Source organism: Triticum aestivum, chromosome 5D (genome assembly GCF_018294505.1).
Source record: "Triticum aestivum cultivar Chinese Spring chromosome 5D, IWGSC CS RefSeq v2.1, whole genome shotgun sequence".
Classification (NCBI taxonomy): Eukaryota; Viridiplantae; Streptophyta; class Magnoliopsida; order Poales; family Poaceae; genus Triticum; species Triticum aestivum.
The window spans coordinates 523160395-523177244 of record NC_057808.1 but is presented as its reverse complement, the minus strand read 5'-3'; the positions used below and the strand labels follow the sequence as shown (position 1 = coordinate 523177244).

General features: G+C 45.8%; 2 protein-coding genes across 2 annotated transcripts; both read right to left on the bottom strand.

Moving 5' to 3' along the window:
- Positions 1–8735: 8735 nt before the first annotated feature.
- Positions 8736–9751, bottom strand: LOC123125946 (uncharacterized). Its single transcript, XM_044546385.1, has 3 exons — positions 9643–9751; positions 9321–9571; positions 8736–9212 (listed from the first exon to the last, which is right to left on the bottom strand). The coding sequence occupies exons 2-3, from the start codon at positions 9525–9527 to the stop codon at positions 8931–8933; spliced, it is 489 nt and encodes a 162-aa protein (XP_044402320.1). The 5' UTR covers positions 9528–9571; positions 9643–9751; the 3' UTR covers positions 8736–8930.
- Positions 9752–14350: 4599 nt separating this feature from the next.
- On the bottom strand, positions 14351–15959 carry LOC123125945 (uncharacterized). Its single transcript, XM_044546384.1, has 3 exons — positions 15749–15959; positions 15430–15651; positions 14351–15340 (listed from the first exon to the last, which is right to left on the bottom strand). Exons 2-3 carry the CDS (start codon positions 15640–15642, stop codon positions 15017–15019), a joined length of 537 nt encoding a protein of 178 aa, XP_044402319.1. The 5' UTR covers positions 15643–15651; positions 15749–15959; the 3' UTR covers positions 14351–15016.
- Between the last annotated feature and the right edge of the window lie 891 nt (positions 15960–16850).

The window sequence follows — 16850 nt, the reverse complement described above, 5'->3', positions numbered from 1 at the left end:
CGGGATCGGGCGAACTGCCCCGACCCCATCAACGTTGCCCCTCGCCACCACCTCAACCCCGTGACCCGTCTCCTCCCGCGCGGGGCCGCCCCGACCCGAAGCCGCTCGTCGCCCCGACCCCTTCGCTCCCGCCGCTGTGCGCTGTCGCTGTCGCCGGATCGCCGGTGCCACCTCGCCCCGACGTCGCCCCGGCGCCTCGTCCTCGTCATCGCGACGTCCTCGACCTCCTCCTCGAACGTCGTCGACCGTTGCCACCTCGCCGGACCACCGCGTCGTCGCCCGTCGCCGCCTCGTCCTCCATCTCCACGACAGATGCCTTCCTCGGCCTCTTCCCCGACCGACCACCCCGAGCCCATTGTCGTTCCCTACAGCTCCTCTGTGAGCACCCCCCTGTCCGGTCCCTCTCCCCTCTGCCTCCCCTAGTAACCGCCGCTCGCCCGCCGTTGTGTGCGCCGCTGCCACCCTCGCCTTGGTCGCGCGCTCCAGCCCGCCCGTGCTGCGACCGTCTCGTGCGCTTGTCGTCGCCGCAGCCGGGGCCCCGCTCCCTCACCCGCTCACCCCGCCGGCCTCCGCTGCTGAAGCTGCGCCCGCCGTCCGTGACCCGCTCTGCTGACCGCCACGCCCGCCGCGCCCGCCGGCGTTCTGCTATGCGCGCATAGCCCTGGTGGCCGACCCTGTTGGTTAACACTAAACCCCCCCTCTAACCCTATGACATGCGGGCCCCCTCCACTAAATAAAATGACTTTAAATAAACTATTAGTTAAATAGGTCACTGACATAACGGGCCCACTAACTAATTAGACTTTTTTACATAAATAAAACCTGGTTAACAAATTGTCCCATTGACAGTGGGGACCCACTGGTCAGTTTGACCAGTCAACAGGCAAACTTTGACTGCTGACTGGGCTGCTGACTCAGCCCCTGTCCCCACCCGTCATACACTTACATGCACTGCTGGGTCACTCTCTGTGTACCCATAGCAATTACACTTCATAGATTTTCGAATTAAAATAAATCCTGTAATTTTTAGAAAATTGTTTAAACCTTTGATAAATAATAGAAAATTATCCGTAGCTCAGATGAAAATACTTTGTACATGAAAGTTGGTCAGAACAACGTGGCGATCCGAATACGCGGTTTGTTTACCTATCAGACGCCTCTAACTATCTGAACATGGAACATTCCTCCTCCGGTCATCTGTCTGACACAGGTCCGGAACCGGGAAAATATTCCCGGTTGATTTTCCCCCTTCACCTATACCGTGCAGCACTACGTTAGAACACCCCTAGTTCTGCTTTTCGCCATGTCATGCTTAGTGTTGCCTCTGTTTGCTCTGTATTTACTGTTTCTTCCCCCTCTTCTCTCCGGTAGACCCCGAGACCGATGATGCCCCTGTGATCGACTACGTCACCGACGACACTTCTCCCTTTTCAGCAGAGCTTCCAGGCAAGCCCCCCCTTTGATCATCCCGATATCGCCCATTCCATTCTCTCATGCTTGCATTAGATTTTGCTACTGTTATTGTTTGCTCCTATTCTGATGCATAGCCTGTTTATTGTAACCTGTTGTTGTTACCTACCTGCTTATCCTAAACTGCTTAGTATAGGTTGGTTAGTGATCCATCAGTGACCCCGACGTTGTCCTTGTTGCCCCTGCTTCATCATCAAAGACCCGATCAACGGGATCGAAGACCAGGCCCCAGCACCGCACATCACTTTCCCCTTAGTTGCTCGACACTACTGGGTTACTATCCAATGCCGAGGGTGAGACCTCATCAGCACTTCTGATGTTAACCCTGTAGTGTAGCTATTCGGTCGTGGTCATCGAGGGTGATTCCGCCTTAACCACTTCCGATACGACTCTGTCGTGCAACCCCTCAAGGGTGGACCCTCTTACGTTCACCTTGATGATTACATCGAGTGGAATCCGTCAAGGGTGATTCCTCAGGTTTTCCCCTTGGTGTTAGACACACGGTTACTATGGTTACTATGACTTTACCCTGAACCAGGTTACTAAAGACGGGTCGGCCCTGAGGGGTACCCGCGCGAGCTTAATTGCGAGTGATGTGGAGTCGGGTTGACCTGGAAGGTTCCCGCGAGATACTGACGAGGCGTGGCCGGGCATTCTTAGCCCTTGTCGCAAGTCCTCGAGACGGGGCAACAGGGTCACATCTTTCGTGAGTCTCTGCTTGTTACTGCGTGCTCCTAATCCACTACGATTTGGATATTTGATCCGAGGGGCCTCTGGCCTGATAGCACTAACCATCACGTGGGCATAGTATGGGCGTTCTGCGTCGTATGCATCAGCCGAAGCTTAATAGACGTTAGCGACTGAGTGGCGCGCGCCGGGTTGGACTGGTAAGCACCTGCCTTTTTGAAGGAGGTAGCTAGGTCTGCTCACCGGCCGCGTACGCAACATGCAGGAGTTCCCAGGGCGATGGCCCAAGACCCCTGGGGGCATAGGTTTAGTCCGGCGTGCTGACCTCTCTATTAAGCCTAGGTCGGGTTGCAGCGTATTGTTTGGCCGAGGCCGGGCATGACCCAGGAAAGTGTGTCCAGCCGGAGTTAATCGACCGTGGTGGGTAAGTTGGTGCACCCCTGCAGGAAAGAAAACATCTATCGATAGCCTGTCCTACGGTAACGGACACTTGGAGTTGTATCCCGATCGATACAATTAGAACTGCATACTTGAGGTGATAACTGGATAGTATGGCTCTGGGATTGCTTTCTCGTAGGGAGTCGAGGAAGAATCTCTGGGCGAGGTTGATAACACTACTACTACTACTTTACTTTATGCTCCTCTTATCTCTTCTGATGCTGCAAGATGCTTGGAGCTGCTTGAAGATGCTAGTCTTCGATAGGACTAGGCTCTCCCCTCTATTCTGGCATTCTGCAGCCCAGTCCACATATACAACCTTCCTTTGATAATGGTGCATATGTAGTGTAGATCCTTGCTTGCTGAGTACTTTGGATGAATACTCACGGTTGTTTTGCTTCCTCTTTTCCATTCTTCTCGGATGTCGCAACCAGCTGGTAGAGCCCAGGATCCAGACGACCCCACCGACGACTACTACTACCCCGAGGGTGCCTACTACTACGTGGAGACCGCCGACGACTAGGAGTAGTTAGGAGGCTCCCAGGCAGGAGGCCTTGCCTTTTCGATCGATGTTGCTTTTGTGCTAGCCTTCTTAAGGCAAACTTGTCTAACTTATGTCTGTACTCAGATATTGTTGCTTCCGCTGACTCTTGTGTTTTCAAGCTTATGTATTCGAGCCCTCGAGGCCCATGGCTTGTAATATAAAGCTTGTATTATTTTATTTGTGTCTAGAGTTGTGTTGTGATATCTTCCCGTGAGTCCTTGAACTTGATCATACACATTTGCGTGTATGATTAGTGTACGATTGAATCGAGGGCGTCACAGATTCCTCTTAATAAATTCTAAAGTATATTTAGAACTTGATTTATTTATCGATTCCCATCTAAATTCAGGCACAAACTGTTGTAATTTACTAGCTAAACTTATGTTGAAGAAGACACTACGACATAAATTCCCTAAACCTCACTTAATGCGTTAAGCAATTTTTGTTGGACCATGTAGGAGAGATGCATGTGTATTCGTTAACAAAGAAGATAGTACAATGCCAAAGAAGTCGTAGGCCCATACAACACAACAGTGGCACGAGTCAACATAAAAACCAAAACGAAGAAAGGATCATCAACCGATAAGTCGGCAGTCCACAAGTACAAGACAACCGGTTCCAACCTAAACTAGAGCAAAAGGTACAACACAAGGCATGGAAGCGAGAACCTTCTACTTCCAAACTTCAAACAGTGATGCCACCATTGGATTCGGCCGAAGATGACCAAGAAACACCAGATCCTTGACCAAAGAAGAATTCAACATGACGATCGCGGGAGGAGATGCCGCAACCAAATAGGGCGAGTACGGATGGAGGCACCGCAACCACCAGCCACATGATCGACGACAACAAGCCAGGGAAACCCCACCACGACAGATAGAGACGAGGAGGCATGGGGGCGATGGTCTGGAGTTCGGTGGTCGATGGAGCATCGAGGGACACCCAGATACAACAAAAATGTAAGTAGAGCTAACCACCTCCGACCATGAACGCGAAATGAGCTAGCCGGATCTGACCCGTGTCACCGACGAATGGGCAGGGACGGGCACATCACTGCCGCCCAAGACGAAGCAGTAGTCAAGCTACAAGACCACCTCGGTCGGTGATCTGGCTGAGTAGGTGAGCCACTGTAGCCACCTCCGTGCAAAGGCACCAGTGCCCGCCCAATGCCTTCTGCCCGAAGCCAACTCGAAAGACGACTAGGAACGACTACTAAGACCACAACCAATGAAGAACAAATATACAGGGCATGTTGTCATCATATATTGGATGGGATTCACTCATCATCTATTGCAGGGGATTGTAGGTCGGGAAAGGAGTTGCCCTCTCCATTTTTTCACCCCTTCAGACCCATGATCCAAACATATATGTAAGTTGTAGCAATGCCCATGTAGTGAGCTATAAGCATGCGAGTGATATTGGCTAGGATCTTGATTCTTTGATGGATGCCAATATGTTTCATGTGTTGAGAGCTCTGGAATCTTGATCAATCGATCTTCCGTGGGAATTTTAAAACATGACAGAAAGTGTATTTATCTTTTAATAATGTTTTGGTATGATGACAATGTGGTTAGTAGAACTAATGATGGCTGTTAAGGTCTAGCTAAGGTCACTAGTTTCTCAGTAGAATTAATGAGGAGATGGTTGAACCCACTTCATAAACCCTAAAGGCATGATTTTTCGGTGACTCAAAGCTTTTGTTTCTACTTATTTGAATCGTAGGACAACAACACTTTCAAGAGGGATGGAGGTGGTTGAAATACGGTTTGGGAACATGAAAACATAAAAACTAGTCTTTCTACACCTAGAACCAAAAATGAGCTCTTCACTCTTCATTTTCATACTCGCACTATGCCCATAGGGAGTGCCCAAAGTTTCTGGACACCACGTGTGCACGGGATAGCGCATATCTCTCTAGACACCCCATGCCCACAAGTTGTTAGGCCCCCATGCGCGCGAGGTAGTGATTTAGCCATTGGACACCCCGTGCACACAGGTCTACCGGTAGGCAATGGTCACTTAGTGTGGGGCAATACAAGAGCCCCTTCCTCCACCTCCAACTCTAACCATTTTGTATCGTGACCTCTTAGCATTTTCAACACTCCATTTTGTTCATTCCAAATCGTACATGCCGCAACAACCACGAGGCCGGCCCATCCACGTCCATCATGGACATCACGTTCACCGGCGATGTCCAAGACGCCGACACCGACGAGGAAGAGTAGGACATGAGATACGTTAACCTAGTGTCCCATGTGAGCCAGGTCCTATCCCATGTCTTACTCTTCCTCGTCGGCGACCTATAGCTTCACTTTTCGGGGCTCACGGTCTCCAAGGATGCCGGACGGGGGAACGACAAGGACTTGGCAGACGGACGCCGACGGAGATTTAGACTAGGTAAACTTCGAGACGCTTTTGTTTAATGAAATATGTATAAAAAATGTAATGAATGTGTTCCGGTTTAAATAAAAATCACCCAGCTTGCAAGAAAATCGCCGGGTTCGCTCAAATCCTGCTTAAAATGCATGCGGGTATGGTTGGATGGCCGGCTCCCATATCATTTTCCGCAGATAGATACCATGTCCATTTTGAGGGTCCACGTTAGACATGTCCACTTTTTTGTTCAAAATTTGATTTTTTTTTTCAAACAATTCTTAAAAATCCAATATATACTACATGTTTCTAGTAGTACTCTGGGAAAATTTCAACTTTTTTCGACAAAATAATTAGGATGTAATGGTTTTTTTCCCTTCAAAATGGCTTTTAGTTTTCTCGTTGTTCACTTTGAGCCTACCCCTTCCCAATGGTTGCCGCGTAGCCACAAAGGGTGTATCCTATTTGCCACCCGTGAGCATCAAACCGTCACTGCTTCGCTGAAGTGAAGCGAGCGATCGACCCAACACAGGGCGACCCATTAGCGAGCAACCGGTTTGGGAACTTTCTAGAAGGTTTCAAGGTTCCCTAATCCGGTCTTTTGTTTTTACCATTTTTCTACTTCTCTTCATTCTTTCTGTTTTAGTTTTTTCTGCATATTTTTCATAAAATAAAAACTTCGAAAAATGTTTAAAATTTCTAAAAATTTTACATTTTCAAAAAAGTTCAAATTTTGTACACAATTTAAAAAATTGTTCACATTGCAAAAAAATGTTCGACGTTTCAAAAAGAAATCGTGTTTTCCAAAAACTAATCATGATTATAAAAAGTTCATGTTTCTCAAAACAAATTCATGTTTATTCCTTTTCATTTTTCAATTTATTTTTACTCTTTGTTTTTTTTATTTTCAAAAAATGTTTGTGATTTCAGAAAACATGTTCACAGTTCCCCAAATTTTTTAAAATGGTCAATTTTTCAAATTTTGTCTAGAGTTTCAAAATCTGTTCTCGTTTAAAAAAGTGTTCACATATTCAAAAACGTGCATGTTTTCAAATTTTCTTCGAAGTTTCAATAAATGATCTTATTTAAAAATGTTTGCGTTTGCAAAATATTAGAGTTTCACGAAATGTTCACATTTTCAAAAAATGTTCACGTTTTGGAAAAATTATTCGTGTTTTATTTTTTTTTCAAACATTTAGATTTCCTTTGAATTTTTAAAATTATTTTTCTTTTTTTATTATTTGTTCACTATTTAAAGAAAGTTAAGTTTAGAAATCAGTTCAAATTCCAAGTTGTGTTCACATTTTCAAAAAATGGTGAGAAATTTCAAAAAATGTTTGGAATTACAAAAGGTGTTTACGTTTGTCCAAAATTGTTTGGAATTTCAATTTTTTGTTTGCAATTTTCCTGATTGTTTGAAAAAATTCATAAGAAGTTTGGTTCTGCCGCTGCAGTTTTTTTTCAAGTCTCACGCTGCAAATCAATCACCAAAACGTCTGGAGTTCGATTTCTCGCTTGCGCAACACTTCTTGGCACGCTGCGAGTTTGTTCCCTCCAAATGGCCGGCCTAGTCGGGCTGCCTCCTTCAGCGAAAGCTCAATTATTGGACGCACATGGGCAGCCAATAGGAGCTCTCGCCATGAAGGACAGCGACAAGTTTTAGCATCTTTCTCCCATTAGTCACTTTGACTACCCGTGAGCATCAGATTTACAAATTTCACAGTACATTATCACCGTGCAATCATCTTTTCCCTGGCCTTCTTAATGGAGTGGCGTCATTAAGGAGCAACACATTGCTCCAGAACTGGTACAGTGATGTGCTAGAAATGTTGAAGTATACCTGTGTTAGGTCACCTGGCCTACGTCCTATCAACCATATGATAGGATGAGATATGGCGGCGTTAGCGTGATTTAGCTCACCAAATGGATGTGATTCCTCTAACTGAGGCTTGATCCGACCAGAAGACTAGCTCTAGGTAGCATGCCTTTATACGATACATCGTTGTATCATGGATGGCTAATGATCCCCGTGTCATGTGTTGCCATGATCGTGCCCACCGCGTTGTGGGAGAATCGATCTGCACTGTACGTACTGCCTACTAAAAAACATCTTACATTTTGATATAGCGGAAGTACTTTATAGACAGCCATGCCCACCCACCACCACGGAAGCATCCGTCGGAGCCCCTTGCACTTGGTCCGCAAGCTTGACACCACATTCATGAAGCTTCACTAGTATTGGACCAGCCATATCGTGTATCCAAGCCACATGACAAAGTGGAAGAGGAGTAAACGTGACATACGTATAAAAGTTGAATGAACCAACCATTATAGAGTAGCTCCTCGAAATACTGGAATAATGTGACCGCACCTATGACCGAGCCTCTTGCTCTCAAGGTTTAAGGCAGACTATTATTTCACTTCCTCATCATAATAAAACAACAACGCTGAACTTATATCAGCTTGAGAGCTCATACAAGTGGCCGGCATGTGAAAATAAGACATCAAAATTAAGATGGACAACAACGAAAAGGACAACACTCCAAGCCTTGCATCCACTCCTCATCGAAAAAATACGAACCAAACCTAAAGCCCAACCCCGAAGAACTACATTGATACACCTGTGGTCGCTAGAAAAAAATAGAAACAACATGGATATATAAATGGTCAGGGTGATTACATGACGCATCACATAATACTAGTACTGAGATTAACATTACAGCAGTAGATTGAGATTCAGACATACGGCACTGAGATCAATCCTGAGTAGTACCTCGATCGAGCTGATCCCCTGCAGCTAGCTGAACTGAACTAATCATCGCACCACTACTTCGACACTACTGCGCCCATGGCTGATTCGGCGCCTCCTTGCGCCCGTGGCCCCACGGCGACTTCCTCGACACCGGCCACCCCGACTCGACATCGACCAGGGTATTCTTCGCATGGCTACCTCGACCACGGCTACACCACCTCTGCTCTCGGCTAACTCGACAAATGGCATAAAGGGTTGCTGCCTTGCTTGACAAACCTCGTTGGTTGTCACTCCAGCCACGCCTTCCGCGATGTATCGACCATTACGACTGTGGGGGGGTGTCCGTTGGCTTGCCTTCGGATTCTTCTTCAATCACCGTTTGCGTCGCTACCGTTGTGACTGCGGGGGATGTTGAGTATATTGATTATTAGGAAAGACGAGATAGACTAGGATTTGTTCTGGCTTGTCTTGTACTCTAAATAGATCATGTACTCTTATATATATATGCCCACGATGCTCAAGCAATACAACGAACTATTCCACCAAATTCCTCTATGCCTTCTAACAGAACTGAACTAATCGGCCACGTACATACATACTCTGCTTGACCTGCTTCTCTGTCCTACTCCCTCAATTCCAAATTACTCGTCGTGGTTTTAGTTCAAATTACTTGTCACCTACCAGGAGGAGGGCCAGGAAGCACATGAGGTCGCCCACAGCGCTGATGAAGATGGCGTCCCCTGGGTCGATGAACATGCACTGGCCGACGATGGTGAGCGCGAGGGCGAGGTAGGCGAAGGCGTAGCTGACCCAGACGCGGTGGCACGGGAGCTGCACAGCCAGCACCGCCGCGGCCGCCTGGAGCACGGCGCAGCACACGATCCCGATGTCCAGGGCGCTCACCTCTGCGGCCACCGCCTCCGCGTGCGTCAGCAGGAAGAAGATGGACTACAGAGGAGAGGAGGACAGCAGCTTGGCGCATCATATTCATACGATCGGAAAATTGGGGATGTAGAACTAGAAGCACAAACACGGTCGGGTAGCTAGTTTAGTTACCCGTGCGGAGATCATGGCGTAGTGCAGGGCGTAGTAGAGGAGGACGACGAAGGCGGGGTAGAACTCGTAAGCGCTGACAATCACGACAGCCTCCGGAGGAGGGGCCAGCGTGTCCTTGGGCACGGTCTCACTCACCGTCGTCACAGGCAGCAGATGTGGCATCTCGCCGTCCATGGTGGATCCGAGCTTCTTTTGCGGGGAGTCCATGTGGATCCAAGCTACCTAGGACGACATCGGCAACAGGGAACGCACTGCTACTTCCCTTGTTTAATTTTCTGTCGCGAAAGAAGAAGAAGATCTGTGAGGGAGGGGAGGGACTCACCGTACGTCGCTGGGAGGTGCTTGCTTCCCTGCTCCGGTGCTCACTAGCTTGTTATGTGAGAGTGGTGCTGGAGGGCGTCGCCTTGGATGCCGGCGGAGGGCCTTTTAAGCAACGCAGCGTGGGCGATAGATGCGAACGACAGAGAGCCAAGAAGCAAAGTGACGCCGCGTGGACCCGCCCCAACACCCACGACGCGTCGAGCCTGATCCTGCTGCACAGAGGTGTGTGCGCGCGCGCGCGCGCGCGCGCGTGTGTGTGTGTGTGTGTGTGTGTGTGTGTGAGAGAGAGAGAGAGAGAGAGAGAGAGAGAGAGAGATCATAGTACCATCTTTGGAGATGCAATGGGAGGGATGCATACTTTCCTTGCAGATGTAAGGAAATTAATGTGAGTGGAGCTCTGCTCAGGACACACGAGACATGCCGGTAAAAAGATAGCTAGCTCATTTTCAACTAGTAGCCAGTTTGATTTCTAGTAGTTACTACGTGACTCAGTTCATCCATAAGGTTTCATGTGACCACATTCATAAGCTTATTTATCTTGGTTGAGAATGGGGTGATGGGGTTCTGAAGGTCTACATGGTTTTAGCTTGCCCCTTGTCATCTAATCGACAACCGTGTCAAAAAAAGAAGTTGATGGCGATTGATGAGATGACTCCACCAACGAAATAAAGTGGCGAGGCATCAAGTGTTACCCAACAACGCAAGTTTTCAATGCATTATCTTGAGTTGGCCTTTTTTCCCTCACTTTTCGCACCTTTTCCTAATTCCTAGACGAAGACAACAAACCTAAGTCATTCTCTACTTCGTCATGAAGATACCAACTCTTCAATATGAATTTGCTTTAGTTTCAGAGCAACAATTCAGATGTTTGGACCACCAGAGCCTACATCACCAGTTAGTTACCTTAACAAAGTGAGACGGCAATTGTTTGAACATAAGGAAAATCGATCGAAAAGTCCAGGCCTCTCAACACATGAAACATTTTGGCAACCAGCAAAACAAATCAAGATCCTAGTGAATTAGTCCCTCACATGCTCATGTAGCAAAATTCCATACCTCTAAATGGTTATTTCCATCACTGGTAAATCTTGTCTAACGTCAACCCACGTTACGAGAATGTACCACATACCAAGATTATGAATATTAGTTTAATCATTGAATTAAGCTAGCTTGGATCGGAATTTAGATGGGAATCCTAGTGCACATCAAGTTATAAAAAGATTGTAATTATGTCATAGGAAATCAACCAATTTTTTTGATCAGGTAGCCATTAAATCTACTTGGTTTCAGCATGCCCCTTGTCACTACTTGAAAAGCATGTCAAAAGAAAAAAGAAGGCGCCAGAGATTGATGACATGCCTACACCAAAGTAAAAAGTGGTGAGGCATCATGTGCTACCCAACAACGCAAGTTTTCAAAGCATTATCTTGAGTGAGCTTATATTTTTCACTCACATTTTCCTAACTAGCAAATATGCCCGTGCGTTGCAACGGCAGAGAGAATACATATGTCCCTGTTGCCATAAGCACAATGTTCATGTTTCTCTATGGAGAGAATGTTGTCGTGCCTCAGGTCAACGGTCTTCTATGACAAAAACGGTAGATCAATTAAAGTCAGTGTTCTCCAGGATGCCAGTTCAGAACATAAGATATGATTCTGAGTAAGTTGATCCTTGTGAACAAAGGTAGGTTTAGATAATTAGTTCATTTTCAAAATTAAAAACAAAATAAGGTGTGGTTAGGTCTAAGTTGATTAAAATTTAACCAAGTCTCAATCAAGTGACATAACATATAAAAAAATACATGAATCTTCATGCAAGATCTCAACAATATAGTATCGACTAAGACCTAACGAAGTCTCAATCTACTGGGATTTACCAACACTGAATAAAATAGGAAGAAATGGCTAGGAAGAAATGGCAATAACAAATCTAGAGTAATAACACGTTTGTATCAGGTGAGATTAGCACTTTTTCTCTGCTGGTGAGCTCAGAGGAGGAGCATGGCTAGATGGAATCATGGCCTTCCATCACAAGAACATAAGATCACAAATAGCTGTAGAGGGCATGAGGTGATTTACTACCACCGTAACCAATGGAGAAATTATCCCTGTGTGTAGCTAGTATCCGGGAGGTGCTCGTCGGCACTAAACTAGCTATATATTTTTTAGAACCAAGCGCTAGCTATTCCATGTCCAACTCGAATGCGACTTGTTGATTTATTCCTTGGCTGGTCTTGGCCGATTGACGTGTGGCCTTGCTGCCTGGCTCAATCGTTTTGTAGTACGATTCTAAAAAAACGAGTGTGTTTCTTAGAACGTAGCCCTGAGAATTTGACGGAAAAAAAATCTCCTTTTAAATCTCAACCGTCGATCTGTGTGGTTAATATAAAATCAACCGATATGAAGGGGTGACGTATGGAGAACTATGAAAGCCTCCTCCCTTTAGTATTAGGTAAAGATTCCTATATGAAGATAACAAATCTAGGCCATTCTCTATTGATTTTTCTTATTTCTCTCTACTTTGTCAGGAAGAGACCTACTCTTAAATAGGAATTAACTTTGCTCAACAAGCAACAGTTCAGATGTTGTTGGACCACTGGAGCCTACATTAGTACATTACCAACTAGTTTCTTTAACAAAGTAAGACGGTCATTGTTTAAACACATGGAAAATCGATCGACCGAAAAGTCCGGACTTTTCAACACGTGAAACATTTTGACATCCAGCAAAAGAAATTAAGATCCAAGTCAATTAGCCCCTCACATGGTTATACCAAAAGTCCGTGTCTCTAAATGGTTTTTGCTATGACTCGTAAATTTAATTCAGCATCAACCGATGTTCTAGGAATGTATGGTACCAAAACAAGTGAATGCATGCCAAATATGACCAAAACCATGGTCATCGATATGTTAAAGGCCGTAGTCCCGGATCCCTAGGGAGACATACGACGACAAGATTTACCCGATTGTTTCCATGGTCATCTGGCTTAAAAATCTTGGACTGAGAGGGACGAGCACAAATTGAAGAAATTGATAGCCGGACATGAGAAAATGCTCACCAAGAAATATACGGGTGCTTTTAACATCTAACCGTTTGAGCGCTCATATAGCGTGTGGCATGTGAATAAGCATGGCAATTTGGCTCCCCAAAGGAAAATGCATGAAAAGAAGGACCTCAATAAGCAGGATGACATCCAAACCATGGTGTAGTGTCTCAGATTGCAAGTTCTTGCAATTCTATTCAAGGTTGGGGTCACACAATCTCAACTAAGGGCCTGCAGCAGCCCATTGAACGCCCGTGAAGTCAGGTCCCTCAACATCGAAAATCTGGATCAAAATCCCAGAGGTGCATTTCAGTATAACCCCCTCCCAACAGACACACACACGCACATTAAAAAAATCAATTTTGTTTGTCTCCATTGTTCTAGACACCGTCCCAAAGTTTACATGCAAAATATTCAACATGGTCAAACAATTATTTATAAAACAAAGTAGCATGATCCATGATGACAGGTGTCTCGATAATATTATGCCCATGTTTCAAACAGAATAAAATTTCTCCTTCTGTTTCCGCTTGCGAACTCTATGAAAGGATTTATTATTGTTATCCACACTCCCCTTCAAGGCCAACATTCACTTGATTTCGTATGCTAGAATTCCTCTTGATAAATTCTAAAGCATATCTGGAACTTCATGCGCATACGGATTCCCATCTAAATTCTGGTGGAAGCTGCTTTAATTTACCAGATAGACTTATTGAAGGTCTCATTATGATGTAAATTCCTTAAACCTCAGCTAATCCGCTAACCAATTTTTTTGGACCATATAGGAGAGATTCATGTGTATTAGTTGAGAAAGAAGATAGTCCGATGCCAAAGAAGTCATAGGCCCATAAAATGCAAAAGAGGGACGGCTCAACATAAAAACCTAATTAAACAAAGAAAGAATCATCAACCGGAAAGTTGGCAGTCCATGAGTAAAAAGACGCCAGGTTCCAATCTAAATTGAAGCAAAAGGTACAACACAAGGCATGGAAGCAAGAACCATCTACTACAAAACATGAAACCCTATTGCAAAAACCCAACTTAAAGTCGACAAACATGATGACAACGGTGACTGGGGTACACACATCACAGGGAAAAATCCACCACCAACCTTGAGCCAAACCACTTGCACGAGTATAGGCGCAACATCACCCATCGCCAAGACTTTATTGGTTTATTCATACATGTTCATATTTCCTTCTCAATCGAACCTACTTCTGAATGAAAAAACTTTTGCTAAGTGAACACAATGTACTGATACTTATTGAACAGTTCCATTTCACTTAAAAATGACATCCATTTTTCATATTTAAAAAATAATTAAACGGCTCAATATGCTGAATATTTAGTTTGGTCATATTAAGATATTTAGTGGGTACAAAATTTAAAATTTGACAACTAAACCTGTTACTTTCAGGTAGATTGATAAAGTATTCTGAAATATAAAAAATACTTCAAGTGTTACCCATGCAATTGCGCAGGCCACTGTACTAGTTCATAAAAAAATACAGTAAATGCGCAAGCCATCATCTTGTATCCAAGCCACGCCATGACAGAGTGCAGGAGCTATGAACGTGACATGCGTATAAAAGTTGAGTGAACAAACCAGTTTAGAGCAGCTCTCCTCGACATACTGGAACAATGTGATACAGCCTATATGACCGAGAAAACCCTACAGGTTTGAACAATGCTCTAAAGGTTCATGGTGGACGATTGTGTCTCTTTTCATAAAAAAACAACAACGTATCAGCTCAAGTGCTCATACAATTGGCCGGCATATATATGGATCCACATCTGAAGAAGAACCTCAATGGAAAGGACGACACTCCAAGCCATACATGCATCCACTCCTCACCGAAAAATCCAAACCAAACCGAAAGCCGAACCCCGATGGCTGCATTATTGCTACGCCAGCGGTTTGCCAGAAAAAATGAGAAATAATTGTCAACATGAGTAACAACATGCATGTGTGCATGCACATACCAATTTCACCAGCGTCAATTAAGCAGAGACTAGATATATATAACCATAATCATCATATAACTCATGTCTGGTCACACAGATAAAAGGTCAAACCACAATCTAGATAGCTAGGTGATTTTCAGACGTATCACACAAATGTACTAACTAGCTAGTAGTATATAGTTGTTTTATCCAATTAATTAACATTACATTAGCTAGCTAGTAGATTCGCACATACGGCCAGCACTGAGATCAGTCTTCGCATCATAATGCATACTCGACATTATTCCTTAATTAGAAGTAACTGCGCACTCATCAGTACCTCATCTCATGAGCTGATCCCCTGCCTACTGTTTGCCCTGCTTCTGTCCTACTTCTCACCTCCCAGGAGGCCGAGGAGGTCGAGGAGGAGGGCCAGGAAGCAGAGGACATCGCCCGCAGCGTAGATGAAGATGCCGACGGTGCGCAAGATCCTGAAGAAGTGGTCTCCAGCGGCGAACATGCAGTGGCCGACGATGGCGAGCGCGAGGGCGAGGTAGGCGAAGGCGTAGCGGACCCAGCCGCGGCGGCGCGGGAGCCGCAGAGCCACCGCCGCCGCGGCCACCTGGAGTGCGGCAAAGCACAGCATCCCGACGTGTAGGACGCTCACCTTGGCGGCCTCCGCCTCCGCGCCCGTCAGCAGAAAGAACAAGGACTGCAGAAGAGGAGGACGACGAATCATATATTCCATCGGAAATTTCGACTGAAAAATTGATTGAAACACCAACGTCGGGTCCTAGTTACCAGTGCGGAAGTGATTGCATAATGCAGGGTGTAGAAGAGAAAGGCGATGAAGCCGGGGTAGAACGCCCACTCGCTGACAATCACGACAGCGTCCGGAGGAGGAGCGGCCCGCGTCTCCTTGGAGTTGGACACGGTCTCGCTCACAGTCACAGGCAGCAGATGTGGCATCTCTCCGTCCATGGTGGATCCGAGCTTCTTTTGCGGGGAGTCCATGGATCCGAGCTACCGAGGACGAAATTAGCAACAAGGCACTGTTACTTCCCTTGTTTAATTTTCTGTTGCTAAGGAAGAAGATCGGCGTGGGAGGGGAGGGACTCACCGTACGTCGCTGCTCGATCTGTGTGGGACGTGGGAGGTGCTTGCTTCACTGCTCCGGCAAGGCTGAGGTGTGGGAGGTGCTTGCTATGCGAGGTGTGGCTGGCTGAAGGCTGTTTAAGGCAAACGAGAGAGAGGCAAGAAGCAAAGTGACGCCGCGTGGACCCGCCCCAACACCCACGACGCGTCGAGCCTGATCCTGCTGCACAGAGGTGTGTGTGTGTGAGAGAGAGAGAGAGTCAAGCTAGCAGCCAAGCATGTGATGATCCCGTCTCGTAGCAGTGATGATGGGCATTGGAAACCACCGGAAAGGAGCGCTCATAGTACTCCCTCCGTCCTGAATTATTCGTCGTAAAAATGGATAGAAATGGATGAATCTTAAACTAAAATACATCTAGATACATCCATCTCCGTGACAAGTTTCCGGACGGAGGGAGTACCATCTTTGGCGATGCAACGGGAGGGATGCATACTTCCCTTGCATATGTAAGGAAATGTGAGTGGGGCTCTGCTCAGCACAGACGGGACATGGCAGTAAAAAGATAGCTAGCTCATTTTAGCTGCACACTCAATTTCAACTAGTAGTTTATTTCTAGTAGTAACTACGTGGCTCGGATCATCCATAAGGTTTTCTATTACCAAATTCATAAGCTTATTTATCTTGGTTAAGAATGGGGTGGTGGGGTTCCCAAGGTCTACATGGTTTCAGCTTGCCCCTTGTCATCTATTCGGAAAGTGTGTCAGAAGAAAAAAAGGAAAAACTAATATGGCGATTCATGATATGACTTCACCAAAGGCATAAAGTGGTGAGACATCATGTGCTTTCCGGCAACGCAAGTTTTCAAGGCATTATCTTGAGTAATTTTTCCCACTTTCGAACCTTTTCCCAATTCCTAGACGAAGACAACAAACCTAAGTCATGCTCTACTTTGTCATGAAGCGACTGACTCTTCAGTATGAATTAACTTTGCTCTAAAAGCAACAATTTAGATGTTTGGTCCACCGGAGTCTACATCACCAGCTAGTTGCCTTAACAAAGTGAGCCGGCAATTGTTCAAACATAAGGAAGATGAAAAGACCGCGACCCCGAGCTAGGTTTCCTCCCC

What these genes read in the sequence shown, in the direction of transcription:
- LOC123125946 (XM_044546385.1), bottom strand. Translation starts at nt 9,527, where the DNA reads ATGGACTCCCCGCAAAAGAAGCTCGGATCCACCATGGACGGCGAGATG. An exon ending in ACGCCATGATCTCCGCACGG is followed by an intron (nt 9,213 to 9,320) that starts GTAACTAAACTA and finishes TCTCCTCTGTAG; the next exon opens with TCCATCTTCTTCCTGCTGAC.
- LOC123125945 (XM_044546384.1), bottom strand. Translation starts at nt 15,642, where the DNA reads ATGGACTCCCCGCAAAAGAAGCTCGGATCCACCATGGACGGAGAGATG. An exon ending in ATGCAATCACTTCCGCACTG is followed by an intron (nt 15,341 to 15,429) that starts GTAACTAGGACC and finishes CCTCTTCTGCAG; the next exon opens with TCCTTGTTCTTTCTGCTGAC.